Consider the following 12,965-nt stretch of genomic DNA (forward strand, 5'->3'; position numbering starts at 1 on the left):
AATACTAAAAAAATATTATCTGCAGGTGAACAAAAGAATGAAGAGGAAGATGAGTGAACGTTTGGTTTCAGAGAGGCTGCAGACGTCTGCCATGCAAACGTGCAGAAAGATCAGAAATATGAAAAACGTTCATAAACACAAGAAGACTTATGAATATAAACGTGAGTACTCACCCTGCAGTGATGCTCGGTCTCTCTGCTCAGAGTGAAGATCTGCAGCTCAGCATCAGCATCAAACAGCAGCCTGCTGCATGACATCACCCACCAGCCATCCCATTGGCCAGCAGGGATCCCGGGCTGTGATTGGTCCAGCAGGGCAGAGGAGGGGGGGAGGAGGATGAGGAGGAGGAGGAGGAGGAGGAGGAGGAGGAGGAGGGGAGGTTTTATTTCAGAGGAATCCTCCTGATCTCTGACAGAAAGCTCTTCATCGAGGTTTTACTGGAGAATTTCTCTCTGGTTTTCATTAGAAACCAACAGGAGAACGTTATCAGTCACTGATCAGCTGATCGATCGATGCTTTATAGAGAGGAGCATATTTATCATTTTTCATGACTTGAACTCGTCCAAAAATAAAATGAAAAGCTTTTTTCAACGTGAAGAACTCTGTCGTCTGCAGCTTTTTACTTTATTCAAATCCACAAAACTTTATTCTGCATTATAGCGCTGAGATCTGTTGAGATAGAATATCTTGATGCAGTCTGAAACATTATGATGAAAACACTGATGCACTTCTCTACTTTTCTGTTATGGTATGTTTTTATTATAGCGTATCATAAATCACATGAAGTTACAGACAGGTGGTGCCGACCTTTGACCCCTGTGAGGAAAGGTATGTAGACACATAAACACACAAGCATGCATGTTATGTTTGACTGCATTTCACATAAAATAAAGACAGATGGAAACTAAATGCAGTAGAACTTTGTAAAGCAGAGCTGGTTCTGGTTGGTTCTGGTTGGTTCTGGTTGGTTCTGGTTGGTTCTGGATCTGGTTCTTTGGGTCGATGTGTTTCTGAGGAAATGTCAGCTCTAAATTTAAAGGCTGACAACGAAGCGTTAGTCATCCGGACTGAACGCCACGCACACACACAGATCTGAGTTTGAGTGTTAACGCCTCCATCTGCTGCTTCAGAGCCAAAGCGTCTGTCGCTCCTCATTCACACACAAACACACCAACACACACACAAACACACCAACACACACACACACACACACACACACACACACACACACACACAACACACCAACACACCAACACACACCAACACACCAACACACAAACACACCAACACACACACAAACACACCAACACACCAACACACACACCAACACACCAACACACACACACAAACACACAAACACACCAACACACACACAAACACACACACACCAACACACACACAAACACAAACACACAAACACACCAACACACCAACAAACACACCAACACACAAACACACACACAAGCACGCTTTATGTGAATAATAATTCAAAAACAGGAGAATTTATGGGAAAAGAAACTACTTTTATTTTGAAGGCCTTGTAGTTTGTTTCCAACACGTTTCATATTTCATATTTCATATTTCATATTTCTTCCTGCAGATCTGGTTCAGGTTTTCCTCCGGTCTAGTTCGGATCAGGTCCCAAAGGATTTTAATACACATTTTGTATTTTATTAATAAAAGTGGCTGATCTTTGACAATTAAATGTGCAAACTTAAAGTAAGTCATCGTCATGCCAACTGATTTATTCCCATTTAAATGGATCGTGTTGCTGCAGCGCCACCTGCAGGTGAAGCACCATCTCAGAGTTTGTATTTGCTCAAGAATACTGGCAACAGAAAAAACATATAAGATAAGATAAGATAAGATAAGATAAGATAAGATAAGATAAGATAAGATAATCCTTTATTAGTTCCGCAGCGGGGAAATTAGCAATTCAGAGATTTCTATTGCCTCCACACGGCTCTCAACATGGCGCCGGCTCAGCCAACAGCTAACGGTGCTAACGGTGCTAACGGTGCTAACAGGACGAGTCATCAGGTAACAAACAAACAAACAGGATGTAGATTCAAATAAACTGCATCTGTAAACAGCCGCTGCAGCCGGAAGCTGATTGGCTGCAGGAGGATTCGTCACGTGACCTCTGACTCCAGCTTCATCAGCCTCCACGAGAACACCACCACTGATGGACTACAGCTCCCATCATGCACCACAGCAGAACACAGTGTTCTCACTCTATTCCCCCTGTTCTCCCTCACACTGAACCCGATGAGGTAATGCAGCTGCAGATTGTGTGTGTGTGTGTGTGTGTGTGTGTGTGTGAGTGTGAGTGTGTGTGCGTGTGTGAGTGTGTGTGTGTGTGTGTGTGTGAGTGTGTGTGTGTCAAGGTGAGGCTGCAGCAACAACAGAGGGAAAACCTCCTCCACATCCCAACTGGTGATGTCATCTGCAGCCAATCAGCTGAGAGCTCTCCAAGTGTGTGTGTGTGTGTGTGTGTGTGTGTGTGTGTGTGTGTGTGTGTGTGTGTGTGTGTGTGTGTGTGTGTGTGTGTGTGTGTGTGTTAAAGGCTTCAAAGTCAAATCAGGATTCAGCAGAAACAACTGAACATCTGCAGCATTGAGGAGCTTCATGCAGCAAACAGGACAGAGCTGTTTACAGTCGACACAGAAACACAGTAACATATGGTGGAATAGAATAGAATAACATAAAATATAATAGAATAACATAAAATATAATAGAATAGAATAGAATAGAATAACATAAAATATAATAGAATAACATGAAATATAATAGAATAACATGAAATATAATAGAATAACATGAAATATAATAGAATAACATGAAATATAATAGAATCAAATAAAATAGAACAGGATATAAATAAATATAATGAATGAAATTATTGAACAGAATATAATAAAATAGGGTAAAATAAAAAAATAAATAATGAATAAAGAAATGGAATATAATGAGTATAATGAAATAGAATAAAATAAAATAGAACAGAATATAATAACATAAAATATAATATAATCAAATTAAATAGAGCAGAGTATAATAAAACAGAGTCGAATGTAATGTGATAAAATAACATAAAATGGAATAGAACAGCATGAAATAAAAAAAGAATAGAATTCAATAAAATGGAAGAGAATAAATAGAGCAGACGTGATGGAAGGGGGCGGGGCTCTGCAGGCCGCTCTCAAAAACACAGCAGCACAGTAACTGGAAGCAATGACATCATCTCTGAGTCCTAACCATGATGTCACCGACAATGAGGTCACTGCACTGCGCTGGATGGAGAGAGAGAGAGTGTGTGTGTGTGTGTGTGTGTGTGTGTGTGTGTGAGTGTGTGTGATGTCACTGTTGTTTTTGTTTGTTTTTTATATATTTTTATATCATTTGACACGGAGGTTTTGCAGCCTGATGCATTTTCTTCAAAACAGGTTTTGTGGGACTAATAAAGGATTGATTATTATTATTATTATTATTATTAAACATCGTTTAATAGGGAAGAAAAAGAACCAATCACAGAAGAGAATAAAACCTTCAGGTTATGTTCTTTGTTCACTGCTGACGTGCTGTTGAGCAAGACTGTGACTGCTGCAGCCGAGAGTCCAGCTTCATCAATCAATGAGATGAAAGATTCACGAAGCTCAAACCAGTTTAAACCAGTTTAAACCAGTTAACCAGTGTGTGTGTGTGTGTGTGTGTGTCTGTGTGGTGTGTCTGTGTGTGTGTGTGTGTGTGTGTGTGTGTGTGTGTGTGTGTGTGTGTGTGTGTGTGTGTGTGTGTGTGTGTGTGTCTGTGTGTCTGTGTGTGTGTGTGTGTCTCAGCTCCAGGATGAATGAGATGTCGTGGTTGTTATTTGTGTCGGCGAGGCGTCGTGACTCCAAACGATTCTGTTTATGCTCGTGTCTGTAGCCCACTGAGAGAGAGAGAGGGGGAGGAGAGAGAGAGAGAGAGGAGGAGGAGAGAGAGGAGGAGGAGGAGAGAGAGAGAGAGAGGAGGTGGAGAGAGAGTTAAAGGAGGGGGAGGAGAGAGAGAGAGATATGAGCTGTAGGCAGAGGAGTGTAGAACAGACCAGTGTGGGCTGAATGTCAACAGAGACACAGAGAGAGAGAGAGAGAGACATAGAGAGAGAGAGAGAGAGAGAGAGAGAGAGAGAGAGAGAGAGAGAGAGAGGCGACTCTGCTCTTTGAGAGTTTCTTTGTTTTCTTGCAGACTTCAGCACATTTAGAGTAAATTAGTTTGAATTGAAAAAAAATTAGTAAAAAATAAAAACATTCAAATCATTACATTACATTAGAGTCATGTAGCAGAGGCTTTTCTCCAAAGCGACTTACAGTCAGTAGTATGTTACATATCATTCACCCATTCACACACTGATGACAGGCTACCATCAAGGTGCCACCATCAGACTCTAACTAACATTCATCATCAGTCCACACCGATGGCCTTCAGGAGCAACTTGGGGTTAAGTGTCTTGCCCAAGGACACATCGACTGCCGAAGCCGGGTATCGAACCACCGACCCTCTGATTGGAGAACTACCTTGCTCTCCACTACGCCACAGCCGCCCCAATCATTGATGCATAAAGTTTCTTTATTTACATTTCAATAAAATCAAACTTTATGTTTTATGTTAAGTGATGAAATGAAGTCGGACTGATTTTACTGCTTTACTTTACTCACATTCAATACATTTAAACTTTATGAACAAAATGTACGTTTGCAAAAGTTATTTCTAGCCTCCATTTCTAATTCTTACTTCTGTGTTCTGATGCAGATTATGAATACATGTTTGTTTTTAATAAAGAGACTGGAGGCCTGGTGCACCTCCTGCTTCTATGTCAGTTTAAATATCTTATTTAAAGATATTTCCGTGCATTGTTCTACAAATGTCCAGCGATCAATGCAGCGCTGAAAACCGGAAACAACAAAGATATATGTTTGTAATACAACTTATGTAGTAAAGTTTGCAAGTTATTAAATAAAGATAAATGAGTAAAGAGGAGAGTGTTTGTACAGAGTGGCATGAAAATAAAGTAAAATACTGCAGTACACGTCTGCATCAGAGTACAGTACTTCAGTGAATGTACTGGTTTCATTCCACCTCTTCCTTTCCTCACAGTGGGATGTGACTCAGCTCATCTTCAGTCAGAACCACGCTGCCGGCTCTCAGCGGGCGCGTGGGCGACAGGAGACGGCGGTGAGCTGGCAGATGGTCGGCAGGCGGAGAATCTGAATCCATTCAGAGCTCCGACATGAATGAGGAGGAAGACAATCAGAGGCGGGTAAACACCACGCCGGCCTGTCAGCTCTGTGCTGTTCAATGGAGCCAGCAGAGAGTGGGAGCTCACAGATCTGTGTTCTGGTTTAAAAGAACAACAGAACCACAAACTACAAACCAGAACCTCCACGCAGTCCTTACAGGCCTGCTGGATTGGACTGTGTTAGCTTTAGCCTTAGCTAGACGGGCTGGTTCACAGGTGTGTGCAGCTTTAGCACAAAAAACAACAACAAACAAATAAGTGTTCCTTTAACTGACCTGCTGAGCAAACAGCGTCTCATTATATGCAAATATTTAAATGAGGTAATGTGCAAACATTTGGTGCAAAATCTGTCTTTAGAAATGGGCCTCGATGCAAAAAGAGTCCAAACCACAAAGATGGTCGCTGACAAACACGTTATGCAGCGTCTTCAGAGAGTTGGTGAAGTCACTGCTTCATGTGTTAAAGCTGCATTCTCTCTGCTGTCCACCAGGGGGCGACTCCTCTGGTTGTATAGAAGTCTATGAGAAAATGACTCTACTTCTCTCTTGATTTATTCCCTCAGTAAACATTGTAAACATGAGTTTATGGTCTCAATCTCTAGTTTCAAGTCTTCTTCAATACAGCATGATGTTCATTTAGTAAATGATGCTCCATTTAGAGTCAAACAGACCATAAAGCAGGGGATGCTTTAGGGCGGGGCTACACACTGATTGACCCAGATTTTCTTTTGTGAACGAGGGATGCCATATACAATTTTGATAAATATTACGATTATTGTCAGAGAATCTGAATACTTCAAAGAGGCCGATGGCTCATGAAGCATAACCTCAAACGTATTATCATCATCAACTATATCCTTTTACTTTGTTGAAGTCACAAATAGAAAATGTAACAAATAGCACTTAAAGCTCACCTTTATTTTGCAGATCATAAATCCTCTTTTACAAACAAACGTCAACAGTAATGAAAAACACAAGAAAAGCAGAATAGAAGAGTCTTTACTCATATAAAAATATAACCTTTTTCTTCTTCTCAGGGAGGGAGCGACAGTGAGGAGCAGCCAATCAGATTCACCGAATGAGTGAGGTCACAGGGTCAGCTGATCTGACAGGACGTTCAGCTCACAGAGTTCAGATTAACGAGCTGTACTTCTGTTCCAGGTGATGAGGTCCTTTACTTCCCTCACCTTCATTCTGTCAATGTCTTTTCTCCAGACAGAGTTGGATGTCAGGCTGCAGGGGTCAGAGGTCAGGGGTCAGAGGTCATCGCACTATTTCTGTTTCGGACCTGAACCACTTCCTTCCTCTCCTTCAGGAAGATTCCAAAGGCGTCGACCTCTTTGCTCTCCTCCGTTGCTAGAAATGAATTAAAAGAAGATTTTAGTGCATGTTAGTGCACGTGAGGGGGCCCTTTAGTGCATGTTAGTGCACGTGAGGGGGCCCTTTAGTGCATGTTAGTGCACGTGAGGGGGCCCTTTAGTGCATGTTAGTGCACGTGAGCGTGCCCCACTGGTTAGCTCACGGCAGCTTACAACTGATGAAGCTGTCCAGACCGACAGCGTTGTCATGGGAACACTGTTAGCTCTGTCTGCACTGTTAACGCTGTTAGCAACACTAGCTGCTAGCCGGCGCCATGTTGAGAGCCGTGTGGAGGCAACAGAATGCTCTGTATCCTGACACCTGTGTGCCGATCACAGAGGACGGTTTAGGTTTTAGCATGGCGTTTAATCGATCGGTTTCTTTTCTCACCGGTGTGATCGATGTCGTCCGTGTCGCTGTCCTCCTCCTCCTCCTCGCTGTCGTCAGGGTTACCACGCATCATGATGAGGTCACTGGGCCCGGCTATGTCAGCTCCCTCTGTGGACAGGAAGTCAAATCAGCAAAATACAACAACCACTGGTATTTCAGTTACTGCTAATGCTAACACAACAGGATCACAGGAAACACAAAGCGTCTGTCACTGTGGTTGGTGGAGGAGTTGATGCTCTGCTCTTCATCATTTACATTAACTGTGGATGGGAAGATTCCTGGGTCATTTAGTACAAATCTAAGGGTAAATGTTTTGTTTCAAAAGTTACTTTTTATATAGTTATACTGTTGTTATGTAGAAGAGAAAAATACTTTTATAAACACTGAAACAGAGACTGTGTATTTTTAATACACGCCCAGCTAACTTATTACAATTACGCCAATGAAACCTAAAGAGCCTCTGAGTGAACGTGTGGAGCTGTCCTCAAGGTGAAACCTATTTAGTTAGTTCTTTCCAGGGAATTATTCAGGAATGACGGCGCTGTAAATTACAGCGTTACCAGTGAATGCATCATCAGTCAGCTGTACCTGTTGAAGGTGTGGTCATGTGGACGGCTCCCAGGTCCTTCCTGAGTCGCTCCAGCTGCTCCTGCTGCTTCTTGCTCTGAGCCTCCACCTGACGGACACAAAACTCTGTTAACCTCTGAACGCCAACAAGATTGATTTTCACTGTAACATAAAGTCCTGCTCCTCTATGGAAACAGAACAATCAGGACTAGAAGTAGAGAACTCAAACATGTCTTTAATGAAGAATAACAGTTAGAATGACATAAATCATAAAAAAGAAAAAAATGCAAGTTGAATTTCTTTGATTATTTAATTAAAAATATTGGAAAACAATATAATCTATATATCCAACGTTTCTGCAAGTGTCCTCAATGTTATAAAAAAAGAATGGAGGCTGTACGTGTTATAAATACTGAACTATTGACATTTTACAGCCTCTCCTCTCCGTCTGTGTTAACTTCCTGAAGTTCAGTCAGAGTTTCACAGATTTCTTGTCACATGACTGTTGGTCTCAGATGAATCAATCATGTCTTCATAGTTTCACTGAGGAGCTCAGAATTGAATGTTTTGATCAGAATCTGGTTAAAGTCAACGGTTTATTTGAGGGGAGAATTTAAATGAGAGATGTAGAATAAAATGTTTTTGATGAAATGTTACAGTTTTAAGCTCGTTTTGGCTGCTTTTTCAGACGGAAGCGTTTGTTGGAAAGATGAAAATGTGACGATAGCGTTTACAGCTTCTGGCTGTCAGACGGTGTAGTTTTGGCGATTGTTTTAAGGAAACATGCTTTTCAATCCCACCGGAGGATTTTGGGGTTCAGAGGGTCAAAACATGGAGACGTGTGAGGTCAGACATCTGGAAACAAAACACTGAAACACACTGAAACACACTCACCAGCTGTTTGCGGAGTCGCTCATACTCGGGTCGATATTCCCTGAGGAAGAGGAGGAAGAGTTTATCACTCAGACTTATTATCGTGTAACCTTTATTTAATCACGTAAGCTCTCTGAGATCAACATCTCTTTTGACGGCAGACCTGAGTACAGCAGACAGAAAAACAAACACATCACAGCCCTCACTCAATAGAAGTTTAGAATCATCCAGTGGGGTCAGATCGCCCTGTTTTAAAATACTCTGTAGTTACATTTATAGAAATGTACACAGTAGTGCAAAGCAGTCCGTCCAACTTCAATATTCACCAGAGGACAGTAACTAGAGTGAAACAGGTCTGAGATCTGCTCTGTTAAGCAGCTTTTTGACACCTTTATGAATGACTGGTTGCTAGTGAGGACCAGCATGTTTCATAAAGAACACTGTGATGAGGACCATATTTATCTCTTCTATAATAAACTTTAAAAACACAGTGATAAACTGCTTGTGGTTGTTAAAAAAAAAAATGATACAAATATTAAAGGAAAAGAAGTGCCAGGAGCCCGACACGACAAAGCTTCCTCTTTAGGCTTTTGATCCTTTGAATCTCTCCATAGCTCCGTGTGGATGAGGGCGGTATTACAGGACAGCAGGGGCTTCTTAAAGACTATATTTAGCTGAAGGAGGAGGAGGAGGAGGAGGAGGAGGAGGAGGATTCTCTCCACACAGAAAAGTTACACTTGAAAAATGATCAGAACAAAAATGTAATCGGTATCAATAATCCATCTCACAAAAGGTTTTGAAGCTCACCTCTCGTACTCATCGGCGGCGTCCTCCACCTGAACGAACAGCTCGTCCAATCCGCTTCCTGTCACCGCGGACACGCCCACCACCTGAGGACACGGAGACAACTCGGTCAGGAGGGGTGGACCTTCAGAACCGGGGTTCTACGGATCCTTCTGTTCTCCTGCCGGGTTCTACTTGAGTAAAACATCCTCATGATTTATGGACAATCATTCACCCACAGAGGCTGAGGTTAATGTAACGTTTGTTACGTTAAGTAAATAAATATGTTGATTTAAAGCGACAGTATTGATGTTCTGAAGGGTTTGTATGAGGTTCTTCTCCAGAGTCCGTGTTTTACTACAGTAGATGGAGTTTGTAGAAACAGCACGAGAGCAAAGCCATGTACTGCTACTACTATTATTATTATTATTATTATTTTAGACTCCTAAAATAATCAATATCAGTTTAAATGAACATTATATTTACAATATTTCCACCTCTTTACCTTGCTGTCAGAGATCTGAAGCTGTTCTCTATGCTCTCTACAAAGACACCAGACTCCATTCACAAAACCAGTGATTTAACCTCTCAGAACACAGGAGTTGCTGGTCTACAGCTGCCTCTATTGATTAGTTTATTTGTGTTGAGTGACTTTGGTGAATCTGAATTAACTCATTCAAACACTAAAGTCACACAGTAACATAAACTAACTGACAGATGGAGGCAGCAGTAGACCAGGAACTCCTGTGTTCTGAGAGGTTAAATCACTGGTTTCATGAATGGAGTCTGGTGTGTTTGAAGAGAACAGCTTCAGTTCTCTAACAACAAAGTAAAGATGTGGAAATATTTCTAAATAAAGTGTACATTTAAACTGATATTGATTCTTTTAGGTGTCTAAATTAAGCAAAGCAGCTTATTGATTTGCTTCGTGTCACAAGAAATTTCAAAGATCAGGTGTCCACTGATCTGGCTTCCTGGTTCAGGCCCTAAATGCTCGAGTGTGGTTGGAGATGGAAATGCATCATTCAGCGTTATAAATATTGTAAAGATTTAATGAGGTTCTACTCTGAGCTGATCTTAAATTCATCCGTCTATCCAGTGAATCTCTCCTGATTCGGTCTTCTGGTCCTCTCACCCTCAGGTTGGTGTAGAACTCGTCCAGCACCAGACTCATGGAGCGCGTCAGGTTGCTGACGTACGAGGTCTCCTGGTTCAGAGCGTCCTGGAAAACCTCAAAGTCCTGCATCCACTCCACCGCGAAGCTGTGGTCGATGATGTCCGTCTGCACGAACAACAGAAAGGAATCAACAACCACAACGACACGAGATCAAACCAGTCACTGACAGACAGGAAGTGACCTCACCTTGTTCATGGCCACGATGAAGGGCAGCTTGGTCTTGTAGAGAATACTGGAGGGAAAGAGACAAAGAACTGAGACCAGAACTAGTGATGGATGCTAACATGCTAACCCGCTAACACCAACATAAAGAACCGTCATGACTCTGTGTGTGTGAATGATCTCTGAACCGATGGATGAACAGACAAACATCACCGGGTGACTGTGAGACTCAAGAAAAACATAAAAATATTGATTATTTTTAATTACTGCAGCATCTTTTGATTTATTCAAATCAGGCTTTTTATTGTTTCACACCTTCGACTACAGCAGACAAAATAAAATGTTCAATAATAACAAATGTAAACAAAATACTAAATATATAATAACCTGGAATCACCACCTCACAGTTAACATCGATGTCTGTCCATCTTTTTATCACATTTCTGTTAAATTGTACTAATTAGCATATTAATTATTGAGCTATAGTTGAGAACGTGTTTTGGTCACATTGACCTTTGACCTCCAAATTCATAATGCTGTTCTTATTGTTTGTGCCAAATTGAAAGACATTCCCTCCGGGCGTTTTCAGGTTTGTTACGTTAACGATAAGAGACGAAGACACGATGTCTCCGGACACAAAAACAAAGTTTTCAAAAACAAGATGGAAAGAACATTAAAATAAATAAATACAGTGTGTAATGTGCATGTTTTTCTATGATGACACTGTGAGGAGTTCTCTTATCTGTTCTGTTAGCTCCCCCTGCTGGAAATATTCAGTATAAATACTGTTTTATATCATATCATATTATATTATATATATATATACCTGTTTTGGTGATATTTCAAAATGTGAGTGACACAATGAAGTTTTGAGTTTGTACACAAAAACATCAAATGTTATCTTTTGTAAAAAAAATAAAAAAGAGAAGGTGAGAATAGTTTATTAATTGCATTTCATATTTATAAAACATACTTTATAATATTTAAAGGCATTTTTTTTCTTTGTGTGATTCTTTTCTTTCAATGATTTTAAGGTGATTTTTTTAAATTATTATTTCTCAGATTTTATGGTGATTTTTATGATTTCAAAGTGATATCTTCTGTGGTTTTAATCAGATTTTTCTATGATTTAAGCATTATTATTTAAAGGCGATTGTGGAAAATATGCGTCGTAGTTTTAGTTTAATACCAGATTATGTTTTTGATGTCTCCTGCTGTTTCTCAGTGATGTCACTGTGTTCATAGATCTCTCACATTTACTTGATGACTGTTTTTATTACTGATGGACAGAACTACCAACATAACATCCACTGAAGGTGATTCAGTCATGGGTTCAGTGTGGTACCTGCAGGCGTACAGCATGTTGGACATGAATGTGACGGGGCTGACGCTGCGGGACGTGTCCATGACGTAGATCACCACGCAGGGGAAAGACGAGGCCTGAAACACAAACGACAAACATTAACCTCAGAACAACAAGTTTAGGGCCTTTCTTTCTCTCCTTCACATTTTCCTCTTAATTTCATTGCAGTATAAAAATCCTGCTTCTTTATGGCAACAGAACAATCATGACTAGAAGCAGAGAACTCAAACATGTCTTTAGTGCAGAAAAACAGTTATGACATAAATCATAAAAGAGAAAAAAAACAAGCTGAATTTCTGAGGATTTATTTTACAAAAATTGGAAAACGATGGAATCTATTAATACAACATGTTTCCAAATGTGTTACAAATGTTGGAGAAAAAAAAGGAGGCTCTACATGATATATATATATATTTAACTATTTACATATTTACATCCTCTACTTTAAGCCTCTCCTCTCTGCTCTGTGTTCACAGCCTGAAGTTCAGTCAAAGTTTCACAGATTTGTTGTCACATGACTGTTGGTCTCAGATGAATCAATCATGACTTCATAGTTTCACTGAGGAGCTCAGAATTGAATGTTTTTATTAGAATCTGGTTAAAGCAAACGGTTTATTTGGGGCGAGATTTTAAATGAGACATGTAGAATAAAATGTTTTTGATGAAACATCCCACTTTTTAAGCTTCGTTTTGGCTGCAAGAGAGATGGGAATCTGACGATAATGACGTTTTTTGCAGCTTCTGGCTAATAATAAACGGAGTAGTTATCAGGTTAACTCGCTGTGATCAATAAAGGAAAGCAAACAGAGAGCCGGACCCACCAGAGCCTCTGTGATGATGGTTCCAGACGCTGACCAGGTGAAGACCTCGATCTGACCCGGGGTGTCGATCAGAACGTAGCTGCAGAGGACAGGAGACATGAGAGGGTGACGCTATGAGAGGGTGACGCTATGAGAGGGTGACGCTATGAGAGGGTGACGCTATGAGAGGGTGACGCTATGGGAGGGTGACGCTATG

The 12,965-nt window shown here is 40.8% G+C and overlaps 1 protein-coding gene across 1 annotated transcript in view; it reads right to left on the minus strand.

Annotated features, from left to right (window-relative positions):
* Window positions 1-6,179: 6,179 nt before the first annotated feature.
* gpn1 (GPN-loop GTPase 1) overlaps window positions 6,180-12,965 on the minus strand; it is a 9,823-nt gene continuing 3,037 nt past the window's right edge. The window contains exons 5-13 of the mRNA XM_054609893.1: window positions 12,770-12,848; window positions 11,931-12,025; window positions 10,610-10,655; window positions 10,382-10,528; window positions 9,271-9,353; window positions 8,485-8,524; window positions 7,612-7,699; window positions 7,024-7,131; window positions 6,180-6,630 (exon numbers count right to left, since the gene is read on the minus strand). Coding sequence (XP_054465868.1) covers window positions 6,524-6,630; window positions 7,024-7,131; window positions 7,612-7,699; window positions 8,485-8,524; window positions 9,271-9,353; window positions 10,382-10,528; window positions 10,610-10,655; window positions 11,931-12,025; window positions 12,770-12,848 — 793 coding nt within the window. The 3' untranslated portion in view covers window positions 6,180-6,523. The remainder of the gene's footprint in view (window positions 6,631-7,023; window positions 7,132-7,611; window positions 7,700-8,484; window positions 8,525-9,270; window positions 9,354-10,381; window positions 10,529-10,609; window positions 10,656-11,930; window positions 12,026-12,769; window positions 12,849-12,965) is intronic.

The sequence above is a fragment of the Anoplopoma fimbria genome, chromosome 2 (genome assembly GCF_027596085.1).
Source record: "Anoplopoma fimbria isolate UVic2021 breed Golden Eagle Sablefish chromosome 2, Afim_UVic_2022, whole genome shotgun sequence".
Lineage (NCBI taxonomy): Eukaryota > Metazoa > Chordata > Actinopteri > Perciformes > Anoplopomatidae > Anoplopoma > Anoplopoma fimbria.